General features: G+C 37.8%; 1 protein-coding gene across 7 annotated transcripts in view; it reads left to right on the plus strand.

Moving 5' to 3' along the window:
* Positions 1-160: 160 nt before the first annotated feature.
* The window catches only part of LIN52 (lin-52 DREAM MuvB core complex component), a 109,228-nt gene continuing 92,663 nt past the window's right edge, over positions 161-16,725 (plus strand). Inside the window, exons 1-6 of one of the 7 annotated variants that reach the window (XM_065941517.1) lie at positions 161-281; positions 5,826-5,900; positions 6,609-6,646; positions 10,041-10,107; positions 12,936-12,973; positions 13,484-13,540. In XM_065941517.1, coding sequence (XP_065797589.1) covers positions 251-281; positions 5,826-5,900; positions 6,609-6,646; positions 10,041-10,107; positions 12,936-12,973; positions 13,484-13,540 — 306 coding nt within the window. In that variant the 5' untranslated portion in view covers positions 161-250. Of the gene's footprint in view, positions 282-5,825; positions 5,901-6,608; positions 6,647-10,040; positions 10,108-12,935; positions 13,020-13,483; positions 13,541-14,424; positions 14,695-16,725 lie in introns of those variants that run through there. The other 6 variants (XM_065941519.1, XM_065941516.1, XM_065941522.1 and 3 more) reach the window with 6 other exon arrangements.

Here is a 16,725-nt window from a genome sequence, read left to right on the forward strand (position 1 = left end):
GCACAACCGCGGCCCCGCCCACTCACTGAGGGAAGTAAATAAGTTCCTGCAAGAAGTTTTGCAGTAGCTCCGCCTCATCCACTGCGCGAGGGGAGGTGTGGCTAGCACCGGGGGGCGGGCCTATGGAAAGATTGCCCTTATCGGGGCGGGGAGACGAACCCGGTTCCTGGGTTTGAGGGTAGGGTTTCTCTTTGGGGGCGTGGCTTACGGATCCAAGCTTTCCCGCCGACGGTTGGCCACGTCACGTGACATGGGTTGGAAGATGGCGTCTCCCACGGACGGTAAGAGCCGGCTTAGAGACCTTTCGCCTGCCACATCCTTCTGTGCTCTCCTGGGAACTTCCAGTTTCCATCTGCCACTCGAATTTACATTTATTTCGTGGGCTCCTCTCCTTTCCCTTCCACTTCTTTTATAACCGATGTGGGTGCTTCTTCAGCTCGCCGGTTCCAGAGGTGCCTGGTTATTTCTCAGTGTACCACGCAGATGGAGGGCGCCCGCTTGGGACCTTTTCTGGGCGAAAGGACAAGGGTTGCCCTGATCCTCCTTTAGCCTCATTTGGGTGAGGCTGATGGCCGAGGAAGAGATACTGATGAGGAAAGGAGGCGCCTTAGTGTAGCTTTCCCCTCCGGGCGCCTCACAGAAAAAGGTCAGTTCTTTTCTCTTTGAGCATCTGGAACGATTTTTTGATTCTCTTAAGCGCTATCTAGGGTTAGTGACTGACCTCATCCCGGGATTGAGCCACAAGAGAAAGATAATTCCCTCCTGTCTCCTTAGATTGGTACTGTTGCCCTGGCAGCTAGGGAAGCAGGAGACCCTCTCGGTCCCTAGCTGTGAGTCCCGAGGAAAATAGAACTGAGCTTTTTAGCCTAGTCGTGTACACGTCTCTACCTCTCTTGTTTCTGCTTTATGAATTGTTTCTTAAGACTGAGTGATTGAACGATTTCTTCTTATATGCAACTCATCTCAGATAGCAATTGAGTGGTTTTGGTATACCCCCAGGCTTTTGCTCTCCGTTCTGTTTTAGGATTAAGGTCTTGCAGTCATTTCTGAACTGTTTTTGCTTCGACTATTCCATCCCCACGTCCATTTCACCGATATGTAGTTTTCTCTCGTTTTGTGTTTGGAAGGAACCTTGAAAGTTCATTTCAGGAATGAGGAACTTGTGGCCAGAAAAGCTATACTGAGATCCTACTTTATGAAAGGCATTTTACTAGGTGCATTGAGAGAGAAGATGATTAATCAAACATGTAAACACTTCGCAGTTTCAGGTCTCATTTAAATGTCACCTCCCAGAAAGGCTTTCACAGAACACAGTATCTGGACTTGCCCCTCTTCACCATTATTCACTTTCTCAGTACCTTCATTGACAGAATAGTTTATTATGTTAAATTTGCCCCTTTCACTCCAGATTGAAAATTCCTAGTCTGTTTCATTGGTAGTTGGATCTCAGGGCTTACCACAGTGCTTCGTCTTCAAGTAGTAGGTCTTCAATTCGTGTTTATTGAAAGAATGATTAGATATATGCCTAAATAATGTTTTAAGGTTTTTGAGCATGGGTACATACTGTACGGGGCTTCCCTGATGGCTCAGGAGTAAAGAATCCGCCTGCCAATGCAGGAGACATGGGTTCCTGGGTCAGGAAGATCCCCTGGAGAAGGAGATGGCAACACACTCCAGTATTCTTGCCTGGGAAATCCCATGGACAGAGGAGCCTGGCAGGCTACAGTCCATGGGGTTGCAAAGAGTCAGACATGATTTAGCTACTAAACAACGACAAGCAACCACATACTGTATAAGAAAGTATGGGTATTAAAAGTCAAAAGAGATTCTTGATCCTACCTGAGTGCTCTCTTGTTAAAAATGAAATGTCTTTTTTTTTTTTTAGCCAGGAAAAAAGTATAGAGCATTTAAAAAGTTAGCCAAGGGAATGTGGAGTTGTTATTTATTTAACGGGTATAGACTTTCAGATTGGGAACATGAAAAAGTTCTAGCAATGGATGGTGATGACGGTTGCAAAGCAGTGTGAATGTACTTAATGCCACTGAACTGTACACTTAATACTGGCTAAAATGGTATGTTTTATGTATATCTTACCACAGTTGAAAAAAAGTCAGCCAAGTGATAGAAGTAATGGTTATGAAAATTTTTAGTTTATAACTAAGTTGTCTTTATATTTTTGTTCCTTATGTTTGATTTTCCCTTGTCTTCTCTCAATTTCTTTTCTTTCCTTTGGCCAGGAAGAATATTGGAAATGTGTTTTTTTTTCCTTTTGCTTTTTAACCATATCTACTCTCACTCTATTTGCATGCTTGACTTTAAAAGTTTTCTTGCTCATCTTTTGCAAGCTTTATCCTTTTCCCTCTAATCTTTTTAATCTGACAAAAACAGGTTGAGCACTTTGAACTTAAATTTTGCATCTAAATAAGTGTCTTATCCTAAAATATACTACTGCCTAGCTCTCTCACTTCTATTTTTAGAGTTCCACCTGTTTCTGTCTTTAAGATTTAATTAAAATTATCTTGCTATGAAAAAAAGCTTTACTGTTTCTCTTTAATGCTTAATTTGCTGGGACCTCCTTGAAAAGGAGAAAATTGACATCTAAGTAAAGTCATTTATTAAAGTATGAGAATAACACAGTAGAGTCAAGTTATGCCCGAGACTGTGGTATCATAAAGTCATGCTTGTTGGTTATTGAATCCTACCCTCAATAAGTTTATTTTTGTTATGGTTGAACTTTCCATAAGTAGCATTCCTTGGAAGTTTGAAAATTGGGATTTTGTGTATCACATATCTAGTTAAGGCAGGTTTTTAGAGTTGAGTTCTTTACCAATTAGAATGCCCGTGGGAATTTCCTTAAATAGATTGGTTCAGCTAACACCCATCTTCTCACAGCAGTACAATAAAAAGGAAAGAAGAATAAAGGCAAAAATTGTTCTCCTTTTGATGAAAACACTTAGGATTTACTTTTTTAACTTTCCTGTCTGTCATACAGCAGTGTTAGCTATCAGTTCAGTTCAGTTCAGTTCAGTCGCTCAGTCATGTCCGACTCTTTGCGACCCCATGAATCGCAGCACGCCAGGCCTCCCTATCCATCACCAACTCCCGGAGTTTACTCAGACTCATGCCCATCGAGTCGATGATGCCATCCAGCCATCTCATCCTCTGTCGTCCCCTTTTCTTCCTGCCCCCAATCCCTCCCAGCATCAGGGTCTTTTCCAGTGAGTCAACTCTTCGCATGAGGTGGCCAAAGTACTGGAGTTTCGGCTTCAGCATCAGTCCTTCCAATGAACAGCTAGGACTGATCTCCTGTGGGATGGACTGGTTGGATCTCCTTGCAGTCCAAGGGACTCTCAAGAATCTTCTCCAACACCACAGTTCAAAAGCATCAATTTATCGACACTCAGCTTTTTTCACAGTCCAATTCTCACATCCATACATGACTACTGGAAAAACCATAGCCTTGACCAGATGGACCTTTGTTGGCAAAGTAATGTCTCTGCTTTTTAATTCATCATTATACCCCTAATACTTATTTACCTTGTAACCTAAAGTTTGTACCTTTTGACCACTTTCCTCTAATTACCCCTCTTCTTAACCCCCACTTGTAATAACCATGAGTATGATCTCTTTTTCTGAGTTTGTCTGTTTGCTTGTTTTAGATTGCACTCATAAGTGAAGTCATATTATATTTGTTTTTATTTCATTTATCATAATGCCTTCAAAGTCCATATAGGTTGTCACAGGTGACAGGATTTCCTCATTTATATATGGCTGAATAATATTCCATTTGTGTGTGTGTGTGTGTGTGTGTGTATTTTCAAACTTTCTTCATCCGTCAGTGGACACTTAGGTTGTTCCCGTGTCTTGGCTATTGTAGATAGTCCTGCCCTGAACTTGGGAGTTCCATAGGCTACTGGGAGGAAATTTTGTTTAGAGAAAAGGACATGTTGAAAGATTTTATAAATATGTACATTTTCTGGGGAGTGAGTTCATAGCTTTTTTTTTTTTCAGATTTTCAAAAATTTGGCTTACCCAGAACATGTTAAGAACCACTGTTTATATCATTAAATTAGCTAATTTATGCCGCTAATTAGTACACTGAGCACAAAGTATGTACTCAACAAATGTTAACTGTTGCTGTTAATATTAAATACCTTCTGTGTTCCCAGGGCAAGAGTGGAGAAGAAATGGTGTCAAAAAATTAGGCAGGGGCTGGATCATATAGGATTTTGTAGGTCACAATAGGTATGCATTCATGAATTTAGCTGGGAAGAAGTCTTTTAAGCTGGAGAGTGGCTTGAACTGATTGACATTTAACTTTCTGGAGAGTCGATTTGATAGTAGGGATGGGGAGGGGTAAGAATGGGAGCAGGGAGACCAGTAAGAGCCTATTGAAGTGGTCCAGGAGAGAAGTGATTGTTCCTTGGTTAATTAACGAAATTTCAAAGTGTCTTTTAGATATAAACTACTGGATTTACTAGTAGATTGGTAATGGAAGAATGAAAGAAAGGGAGGCATGAAGGATGATCCCTGGATTTTTGGATTGAGAACTGGAATTGATGGTGGTTTTGTTTACTGAAATGGAGAAGATCGGAATTATGGTTTTCCATACATGTTAATAGAGATGTCACATAGCCACTTAGATATATAACTCTGAAGTTCCAGGAAAATATTGGGGCTGGAAATAGAAATATGGAGTCCTTGGCATATAAATGGTGGTAAAGGGTTTGGGGCTAGATGAGATTTCCTTGGGAGACTTTCAGTAGAGAGGGAAGCCAGCCTAGAGTGGGCCCTGAGTAGAAGGGGAGACTGAAGGAATTGGTGAGGAAGGAGAAGAACCAGCATAGTGGTTTTGTAGAAGCTGGAGTGTTTGAAGGAGAGTGGTTAGTGAGTGGATACGGCAAAGAGGTCACATAAGAGAGAACAGAGAAGTGACCACTGGATTTAGCAACTATAGGTCATCAGTGACCTCCGTGACAGCTGTTTCCATGCATGTAGGGTAGAAGCCTGTTTGTGGTAGGCTAAAGAAAGACTGTGAGCTGAGGAAGAGGAGACAATAGGATGGACAGCTAGAAAACTTTTGCCGTGAAGGAGTGAGGAAGTCATAGGGTCAAGAGTTTCTTCAAAGAAGGTAAATTCCAGAGCAGACTTACTTGTTGAGTATGAGCCAGTAGAGAGGGTAGAAACTGGTTGTGCGATAGATCATTCACGATGGTGTCTTTGACAAAGCAAGAGAAGGTGGAATCCACAGCCTGAGCAGAGGAGTCTGTCTTTTCTGAAAGCAGGGACTTCAGTGACTGGAAGGAAAGTCTGAGTATGAGTAAAGATGGGCTTCCCTAGTGGTTCATGTGGTAAAGAATCCTCCTGCAATGTAGGAGACTGGGTTTGAGCCCTGGGTCTGGAAGATTCCCTGGAGAAGGGAATGGCAACCCACTCCAGTATTCTTGCCTGGAGAATTCCCTGGACAGAGAAGCCTGGGGGGAGCTACAGTCCATAGTGTCACAGAGTCAGACACAACTGAACGACTAACACACCCACAGACACTCACACACATACGTGAGTAAAGATACAGGTAGGTTGTGAACATTCACTTTTCCCAACACCCTACTGAAATGTCATTTCCCTTTTTAAAGACGGGGAGAGTAAGGAAATCGTTTATTTATGTAACATCATGGCTCAGTAGCATCAGTAGTCATAGAACTCAAATCTCTATAGACTTCCAGGTGAGTGAGTGTTCCAGTTTATGTTCTTTGGGATTGATATGTCATGAAATGTAAAATAATGTGTTTTGTTCCTTCTTGGCTTATCTGGGTGTTTTGTTCTAGGGGCAGATCTAGAAGCATCTTTGCTAAGTTTTGAAAAACTTGACCGGGCTTCACCAGACCTTTGGCCAGAACAATGTAAGTTTTTGGTTTCTTTATATCAAAATTGATGGGAAAACCAGTGCTATTTTGAGGAACATTTTTGAAGAGTTATCATTTAACTGTAATGATTAAAATTTTATTTCAGAGGAAGAGACTGAATTCTTTGGTCTGGTAGTAAGAATAACTGTTTAGTAGTTCAGTTCTTTCAGAGCACAGTGTGACTCAGAAAATGATAGAGAACCTTTAAGAAAATTATTTTTAAAAGCTATATCTGTAATAACTCAGACAGTATAAGATGTATCAAGTAATTCCTTGCCTCCTTTAAGTGTTGATAAAGTTAACTGCTGTTGTAGTTCAGTACAGAAATTTTGTGTTTTTTTTAATGCTTACACAAGTAAGCAAATAAATATTTTAAAGTATATAGAGTTTGCTTTGTTTTGTAATGGGGTTGTATGATTAATGATCTACAGTTTAACTTATTCTGCCTAGTAATTTATCAGTGGATCTTTCCATGTTGATAGGTGTAGACTTATTTCATTTTTAAAATTTATTGTCTAGATCTACTATAGCTTATTTAACTCATACCCTATTTGGAAACCTAATAATATCCAAGTTTTGATATTACAAACAATTTAACAATGTATATCTTTGTGCACATGAAAGAGGATAACTGTGTATGGGAGTGCCCATTTCCTTACATACTAGCCAATATTGAATGACTAATGTTCTGTTTTTTCTTTTTAGTACCAGGTGTTGCTGAATTTGCAGCTTCCTTCAAAAGTGTAAGTAATATCTCACATAATGAAGTTTTTCCAACTTTTTGCTTCTGGGTAAAATCTCAAATATCTTTTAATTTCTTTATTTTCAAGGATAATGTTATTGCCTTCATAGTATTTTGTAACTGCAACCCTGGAAGTCTGTTTATATCATCATCATGTTAATGATGTTAATGCTCTATTTTGATATTTTGACCTTTGGCTATTAGCCTCTTCTTTCAGCTTAAAAGATTTTAAGGTAAAGCAATTGAAATATTTAATGTAATGCCAATATTCCTTTGGCCCAAGCTATGATTTTGAAGTGTTTCTCTTTTGCTTATGTGATGCATTATGACTTTAACTTATACCTCCCTGGAGGAGTTTTAAGTTTCTCAGTGGCTCATCAGAAACTGAAGAAAGACATTCATTAGAGCCACTTTTCCAATTCCTGGGGCAGCAGGCATTGTACTGGATGCTCTAGATATGTTCTCTTGTGTATTCCTACTACCAGAAAGATAGGATGATTATGACGTTAGCTAGCATGTACATGATGCATACCATATGCCAGTCACTGTTCTAAACACTTTACATACATTATTTAGTCTTTGCAAAACCACATGAGGGAGATTTCCCTGGCAGTCCAGTCGTTAGGACTCAGTGCTTTCACGGTCCTGGCCCTAGGTTCAATCCCTGGTTGGGAAACTAAGATCCTGCAAGCTGTGTGATGTGGCCAGGGAAAAAAACAGCAACAAACAAACCCATATGATGTATAGGTACTATTATTATCCATATTTTACAGACAGATAGCCACAAAGATGTTAAGTAGTTTACCCAAGATTATAGGCTGTAAATGGCAAAACCAGGCTTTGAACCCATAAGTCTACTTACTAGCATCCATGCTTATTATACATACTTAGAAGCTTTTGTGCCCAAAGTTAGAAGCACTGACTAGCAGAGAAGCTTAGAAGTTAAGTTACTTGCGCAAGTCCTAGTGAGTGATAGGCTAGGATTTGAGCAGGGATCTGTCTGATTCCAAAGCTCATGCTGTTTATATTAACAGATTAGGGATTTGTAATTAACTGTCTTAGTACCTTATCATATTAGTACCTTACATACCTTAGTATGTACCTTACATACCTTAACATTCTCTATTCATTAGGTTAAAGGGTAACCTAGTTAGGGTTAAAGATACTGAGTTAAATATTAAGGCCTGTGGCTTTCAGGTTCCATGAGCATATTTGTTCAAAGGGACCTTTTTGTAACTTCTTTTATTTTTCCAAAAGGTAGGGTTGTATGAAAGCTGGAGTGTACGACTTTAATATCCAGGACGGCCTGAGCATGAGTGAAGGATAGCATAGGGTTTTGAAGGCAGACACACTTGGATTTGAATCCTGAATCTGTTACTTCACTATCTGTGACCTGAGCAAGTTTCCTAACATTTTTGAGCCTTAGTTTTCTCATGTAATACTACCTCATCGACTTAGTAGAAAATGGCATAATGCATGTAAAATGCTTTGCATAGTGCCAAGAACTAATAAACTATACACAGTAGCTAGTATTAGATCAGCCTTTGTCTAGTAGATTAAATAGAAAGTATTTGATTTAGTTTTCACAAATTCTCATTCATACTGAATTTTTAGTTTAGTTAATTATATTTGTTGCAACTAACCACTTTGAGTTGTAAACATAAATAGGTTGTTTTTTAAAACTTTTGTTATGAGCATAGTGTATTTTGAAAATCTGAAGAAATATCTATACCTTTTCTCTGGACGTTTGCACATACGTATTGAGTTTTGTTTCTAGGGATTCAGGGCCATCCCAGGGCCTCAGGTTAAAATCCCCTGGAATATTCTGATTCCCGACTGGGGGTAAAAGTGGTGAATTTGACCTAAAACCTTCAAGGGAAGGTAGAGTAGTGGTTTTGGAACTCTGACTTCATGGGTTTTGAATCATGGTTCCAGTATGTCTATGACTTGAGGCAAGTGATTTATAATCTTCCTAAACATGTTGTTTTTTTCATTTGTAAAATGAGGAGGAGGATAATACCTTTTTCATAGGGTTGATTTGGAAAATAAATGACATGATACATGTAAAGTGTTTTACTTGTCACATAGTACCAAATAAAAGTGAATTAAAAAAAAAAAAAAGGCATAAATGAGTCCTGGAGATATAATATACAGCATGGTAACTACAGTTAATAATATAACTGTAGTTAATAATACTATATTGCCTGTTTGAAAGTTGCTAAGAGATCTTAAAAATTCTCATTACAAGAAAAAAACTTTTGTAGCCATATATGGTGATGAATGTCAACTAGACTTCTTGTGGCAGTCATTTCCCAATATACACAAATACTGAATTATTATGCTATACACCCAAAACTAATATAATAGTATGTGTCAGTTATACTTCAGTTTAAGAAAAGGAAAAGGGCTCAAAGTTGAAGGGAAATCTCATCAGAATTGTTCATATACCAGCTGTGGAGCTTTTAAAAAATAGATATGTAAAAAAAAAAAAAAGAAAAAATAGATGTGTAATGCCCTTGCTCTGTTCTTCCCACTGGACCCTCTCCCACACCCTGATATTCTGAATCAGTGCATCTGGGTTATGGCCTAGTTATTTGTATATTTTTAAAGTTACACAGCTGGTTCTCATGTGTAGTCTGGATTGAAAGCTGTTATGCCAAAGCTCTTCTAAGAATGAGCTCTCTTTCATATTTTGTAAGTTCACTATCAGGAATGAAAAGAAACTTAAAATTCTAAAGTTTTCTATAACATTTACAATAAAATGAAATTTTAAGTGATGAGCATTCCAGTATTCTCTTGTTCAGATTGAAGATTTTCTCATTCTTGGTTCTTCTTTGAAGCTCTTCTCTTCTGCCAGCAAATGTTACTTCCTGATTATTGTTTCAAACAGTTTAGTTGGAGGCTTTCACTAGTTGTGAATTTCCAGTAGTTTCTGTCATGACTATACCAATCTGTTATACATATAGCAGTAACAGTAGTCAGCCCTAATTTTCTAAGATCATTTCTTTAAAACCAGCTTTTAAAGATGAAGAGTATTGTTTTGTAAGGGTTCTTTGTGTAGGCCGTATCTGAACCTGTAGAAATCTGGGTATTTGAAATTACAATTTGCCAGTGTTTTCAAGGGTTTCCCTGGTGGCTCAGGTGGTAAAGAATCTGCCTGCAATGCAGGAGACCCAGGTTTGATCCCTGGGTTGGGAAGCTCCCCTGGAGAAGGGAATAGCTACCCACTCTAGTTTTGTTGCCTGGATAATTCCACGGACAGAGGAGCCTGGTGGGCTATAGGCCATGGAGTTGCAGAGTCAGACAGCTGTGTGAAAAGCTCTTTTTCTTATAAGAAAGAATAGGGTCTCTTCATACTTTGCATTTGTCTGAATGGATGTATTATTTTCTGATAGCCTATTACTAGCTCTCCACCCAAATGGATGGCTGAAATAGAACGTGATGACATCGACATGTTGAAAGGTAAGCAGTGCTGGTGACCTTTAACTTTCGACCTGACATTTGCTCCTCCACATACCACCTTAACAGTTTTTCTCTCAGTATTCCGTTACAAGTATTCTTGGCTTAAAATTGCCTATTTAGCCATCATACTCATGTTTTTCATATCTAAATGCCCTTCTCTACTTTTTCATGTGTAGAAATCTTACCAATTCAAGACTCAATTGTAATGATTGCTGCTGCTGCTAAGTTCCTGTAATATTAACTTTATTTTGTATGGTGCTTAGAGTTAATTAAAAGCACTCATGTAAATTTTCTCATTCTAATTCTCATAAAGGTTCTTTGAGTTAGGTATGATACCTAAGTTTCAGAGGTTAACTTAAACCAAGGTTTATTAGAAAGAGTTAAAATTTAAACTCAGATCTTTTTAAGACTAGTCTGCTATTACTATAACACAAGTGGCTTATTTAGGATTTACTGCTGTCTATTGTTGCCAGTACTATTAATTGACAACCCTGGAGTGGATTAAGACCTGTCTTTTAGTTCTTTCTATCTCATCAATTTCTCCAACAAAGACTATTGTAAGTAGTGAATATTTGATAGATGACTTGGAACTCAACCACAAAGTAGAAATTTAAATTAAAAAACATTAATTTTCCTTGATTTTGCTCTACTTTATTTGATTTTTTATCATCCTTCTGGTGGTAAGATTCATGATGGTGGTGAAGTAATAGACTGAAGTTAAGGTAGAAAATCCGGGATTCTTAAGCTATTTAAGCAGCTGAACAGATCGAGAAAGTCTACTTATGCCAGATATAGATAATAATTGTGGCATGATAAGTTGCAGAAAATAACACCTCTGTTTGATCTCAGAAGTAATTCATTGTTCTGCGTGAAATACTTAAAAGCAGATCCCCTCCTCCAGCCAGGGGAAAATTAAGTCTCAAGGGCATCTCAGGTTCATTGCTCTAATGTTTCAAACAGACATTTATGTAATATTCCATCAGCATGTATTTTCTACGGAAACTTCAAAGTTTTAGGAAAGGATTAGAGCATTATGTTTTATGCAAATTGACCTATGTCTTAAACCTAAAAGTAATTGGGTGCTATTTAAATGAAAATCTCGGAAACTAAGCTTTTACTTTAAGTTTACTGTCTTCTTTTCTGGTAAACTTTAACAAGTTTTATAGGCATTTGATTTGGAGAAAACGTTTGGATTAATATTTAGTCTTTTTTTCCTAAACAAAGTATGCCTTTTATGATAGAGTGTGCTGAAATAATTACTGAGTTTACTAGGTTATAAGTTATTTTTCTCTGTACAATGAAAGTATATTGGAAACTGTTAAGAGTTTTAAGTGATAGAATGTCAAATCAAACTAGCTTAAGCAAAAGGATTTTATTCATATAAATAAAAATTCTAGGGCTTCCCTGGTGGCTCAGTGGTAAAGAATCCGCCTGCCAGTGCAGGAGACCTGGGTTCAATCCCTAATCCAGGAAGATCCCACATGCCTCGGAGCAACCAAGCTTGGGAGCCCAACTACTGAGCCCATGTGCCACAACTACTGAAGTCTGAACACTCTAGATCGCGTGCTGTGCGACAAGAGAAGCCTCTGCAATGAGAAGCCCTCGCACCGCAACTAGAAAGTAGCCCCTGCTTTCCACAACTAGAGAAAGCCCCCACGCAGCAAGGAAGAGCCAGCTCAGCCAAATAAATAAATTATAAAAAAATAAAAATAAAAATTCTAGGAGTAGAAATAGCTTTGAGCATATCTTGATCCTTGACTCTTATTTACTTTTTGTTGCTATTTTATTTAGTGTTTTATTGCTATTTTATTGTTAATTGAAATATTGTGTATGTGTGCTCGGTCATGTACAACTCTTTGAGACCCCATGAACTGTATGTAGCCTGCCAGGCTCCTCTGTCGATGGAATTTTCCAGTCAAGAATATTGGAGCAGGTTACTGTTTCCTACTCCAGGGGGTCTTTCTGACCTAGGGGTTGAACACAACGTCTCCTGGGTCTCCAGTATTGGCTGGCAGATTCTTTACCACTATGCACCTGGGAAGGGCTTCCCTGGTAGTTCAGCTGGTGAAGAATCCGCCTGCAATGTAGGAGATCCCAGTTCTGTTCCTGGGTAGGTCGGGAAGATCCCCTGGAGAAGGGATAGGCTACCCACTCCAATATTCTTGGGCTTCCCTGGTGGCTCAGCAAGTAAAGAATCCGCCAGTAATGTGGGAGACCTGGGTTCAATCCCTGGGTTGGGAAGATCTACCTGGGTTGGGAACAGCTACCCACTCCAGTATTCTCGCCTGGAGAATTCCATGAACTGTATAGTCCATGGGCTTGCAAAGAGTCGGACATGACTGAATGACTTTCACACTCACTTTCTTTTCACCTGGTAAGTACCAGCTGGACCAGTGAGGACTTGTGAGTGATGGTGGAGACGGTGTCCATATTGCAAGTCAAAGATCTGTCTGTAGGCTTTCTCAATGCTGTGTCCGATCACAAGGTTCCATATTTTAGTAGTGTATTCATTTTGTATGATAGGCAAAGTGAACGTTATAACAGGGTCCTCAGGATAAAACATGTAATTGCTATTGTATTTATGCTACCTCTCTTCTCATTAAGTGGGTAAGTTCATATGAGGCATTTTGCAGTGGTGGAAAAATTCACTGATTTGTATGTCTGTTTGTTTAGAGTGAGTGAGTGGATAAGAAGAGATATGGATCCATTTTCTATTTACTCGATAGTAATTAAGTTTGAAAACTTTTATAGCAAGGATTTGCAACCCATGTGAGTTGTTACTAGAAAGAAAGAAAGAAATGGTATTGAAGTGAATGATTCTGTTTCAGAACTGGGGAGCCTCACCACAGCTAACTTGATGGAGAAGGTACGAGGCCTTCAGAACCTGGCCTATCAGTTGGGGCTGGATGAGTGTGAGTACCCAGATCACATTTATTCAGGGGCCATGCTGTGTATTTCATGATGCATTCGGGCATAATTCAGGAAGTATCTTTATTAGGTGTTCTAAAGGTAAGAAGCCACTGTAGTCTATGAAGTAAGCCTTTTACCATAGAGTGTACTGGAATAATTACCAAGTTTTCTAGGTTGCAAGTTATTTTTCTCTGTACAGTGAAAGTATATTGGAAACTCTCTTGAGTTTTAAGTGATAGAATGTCAAATCAAACTAGCTTAAGCGAAAGGATTTTATTCACATACATCAAAATTCTAGGAGTAGAAATAGTTTTGAGCATATCTTGATCCTTGACTCTGACTTACTTTTTATTGACGTAGAGTTGATTTACAATGTTGTGTTAATTTCTGTTGTACAGCAGAGTGACTCAGTTATACTCATATATACATTCTCTTTTATATTCTTTTTCATTATGGTTTATCACAGGATGTTCAATACAGTCCCCTGTGCTATATAGTAGGACCTTGTTTATCCATTCTAAAGGTAATAGTTTGCATCTGCTAACCCCAAACTCCAGTCCATCCCTCTCTAGATCCATGACGCTTAGTGATGTCTTAGGAATGTGCTCTTGTTCTTGCTTTTGTTTTACATCTCAGAGTTCTGCTTCACTTATGCATTGTTATTATTCTTTGACCTTGCACTCAGGAAGGTGACCAATAGGAACTCCAGCTTATATGTCTTTAAATCTTGTAATCCCAAAAGAAAGAAGATGTTTTCTTTCTTTCGTTTTTTTTTTAGATGTTTTCTGAAAATTCCCCAGAAAAGGTCCTGGGGAGACCTCTGACTATTCCATCTTGGCTTACATACCTTTCCTGGAACCAGTCCTTTAGCCAAGTAGCATAGAGCACTGAGATGGGCCAGCCTGGGGCCAGGGTACAAATGCAGATTGGAACCGTTAGTCTGACTCAGATCATGTGGAATGCATTCAGGGAGATTGCTTCCCCAAAGGAAGGGTTTTGTAACACACCAAAAATGTAATCTGCCAGTATAAGTAATGCTTTTAAAATTCTGTGTTCCTGTCTTCTCTCCAGTCTTTTAGTTTAAAATGATTTCTAACTATATTTCTTTCCATACTCTGTTTATTATAAAACCGGCAAAGGAATTGTTGATAAATGCACAATTTTGAGATACTACTGTAGCTTATAACTTTCTTCAAAACTGTTTTGTACTGATTAATGTAATTCCCAACAGCAGTTTAACAGATTGTTTGTCTTGTTTATAGAACATGCAATGGATTTGTCCACATCATTGATTTTACTACCAATTCAACATTTCACTTTAAAATTTAATTTAAAACTACCAATTTTCGACTAATAGCACTTCCTTAGTCCTGTTTTTGTTTTCTTTATTTCCATTACTGTCATTAGCAGTTGACGTTTGTTTCCCAGGAAAACATTTTAAAATCACTTCATGAATCAAGAAGCAGAGAGCCACGGACTGCTCTGAGACATGGTTGCTAGGTGGTCTGCGATGTGCTCTCATTGTTGCCTAACTCCTCTGTGTACTAGTCATTTACTTCTCCTGATTGAAGCTTGTCTTGGCAGAATTACTCTTTACCATGTATGTCATAGACATCAAGGGTTTATAATGAAAACCCCATGATTATTAAATTCATAAATGCGAGACTTATACAGTGTAGAACTTGATTCTGTTTCTAGCTTTGGATAATACACACTGTAATGATCACAGCGATCAATCCTTTATCTATGTCAATTTTTCTTATGAAATAAAGTTTTTTCAAAAGAGATAAAATTTTATGTTTATTATATCAAGAAGATGCTATATTACTGAATGTATTTATTAACAGTGTTGTCTCTAGTTAGTTGTAGATGAAATTACTATATTCCCTCTGATTAGTTTTTCTTTTCCTATTTTCCTGCTGAGAAAGATAATGAAGTATTTTTTTCTCTACTTTTTATTATGAAAAATTTTAAACATATACCAGAGGAAAGTAGAAAATTGACCCTATATACTGATGACTTGGTTTTATAGTTAGCATCTGATAGATCTGTTTCAACCTCTGTCAACCTACATAATTAAAGCAAGTCTCAGGCATCATATTGTCTCACTACTAAATAACTTCATATGTGAGTCCAAAAGACAGGGACTTTCTTTCCTTTTTTTTTCCTTAAGTATAATTGTGATTCTATTAATTATGCCTAAAGAATTTTAACAAACTTGTTTAATATCATCAGATAGCCAGTCAGAATTCATATTTCCCTGGTTCACTCATAATTGTCTTTATTTAGTTGGTTGGTCTGAATCAGAATTTAAGTAAGGTACTATATTTGATTGATATGTCTCTTAAGTTTCTTTTAATCTGGCATAGCTCCACCTCCCTATTATTTTCCTTTGCAATTTATTATTGTTACTTTTTCTGTGGAATTTTCCCCATTCTGGATTTTGTTGCTTTTATTCCTTTGGTAGTGCTTAATATGGCCATCTATCCCTTTTTATTCCCCATTAATTAGATTTAGAAGCTCATACAGATGCAAGATTGATTTTTATTTTTATTTTGACAAGAATATTTCATAAATGGTGTTGTACACATCCTTCAGAAGGGTTCATCCTGTCTGCTTGTCTCTCTTTGTGATGTTGAGATTAATTCATTGATAAAGGTATTGTTTGCCAGATCTATTACTCATAAAATTCTCCATCAGCCTTACAACCAGAGTTTTAGCAGCCATTGAAAACTGCCTAGATTCACTATTTTATTATAGACTGTGAAATGGTATTACACTAATTCTATCATTCCTTCTTACTAGCTAGGATTTTTCTGTGAAGAACTTTATCTTAACCAGCTCTTCATTATTTATTACCTTGAATGCTGTTCTTACTGGATAAATGATTCTTTATCAGTTTTTAGAATAATGAGTTGGTTCTCTGAGCATCAGTAAATCTATTTTAATGTCTTTCCATACAAACAGAAACTTGGTGTGGTCTGTTTCAGTTTTTATTCCACACAGCTAAAATCATCATTATTATTAATTAAGTATTTCTATTTCTAAAACTTAAGACTTTGGAGGTAGGAGTTTGAAGTCACCTAACTCAGTGACCTTAAGTGGGGAACCAAAATTCTGCAGTAGAAATGCTTGTTTCTGCCAAATGTGTTCTATGAGCACAGCTGAGATTTCTCAAAATTATTTTCTAGTTCAAAATACAGCTTTCTTTCAATTTCTGTAGCAGTGCTTTGCTACTGATTGTCATTTTCCCTGATCATCATAATTAGTTGACATGCAGAAAACAGTTTTTTAATTTAGAATTGGTAAGAATCACATTGATATGTAGTAGATTTCTTGGCTATAACCTCTTTGTTTTATTGTGTATGGGATATTTGCATAAAAACAAGATCCTTTTTGCCCTTACAGATTATTCATCTACTCTAGGGGTTGACGTTTACTTGACACCCTAATCTGGTGTTTCAATATCTCAATCCTCCTTCCTGCATTAATTGAGAGGATGACATGGATGAAAAATAAGCAATACGAACTGATGAATCCCCAAGGACCCGTGATCCTGTTTTCATGCAAATATCTGTAACTGATAAAGATGATGGAAAGAAAAAAAATGCAAAAAAAATGTGTCCTCAAAACATGATTGTTTGTCTCTTCCCTGGAGCATTGTTAAGTGTTAGTATAGAAAAAATGTGAACCTTCTAGGGCTAATAG

Source organism: Muntiacus reevesi, chromosome 7, assembly GCF_963930625.1.
Source record: "Muntiacus reevesi chromosome 7, mMunRee1.1, whole genome shotgun sequence".
NCBI lineage: Eukaryota > Metazoa > Chordata > Mammalia > Artiodactyla > Cervidae > Muntiacus > Muntiacus reevesi.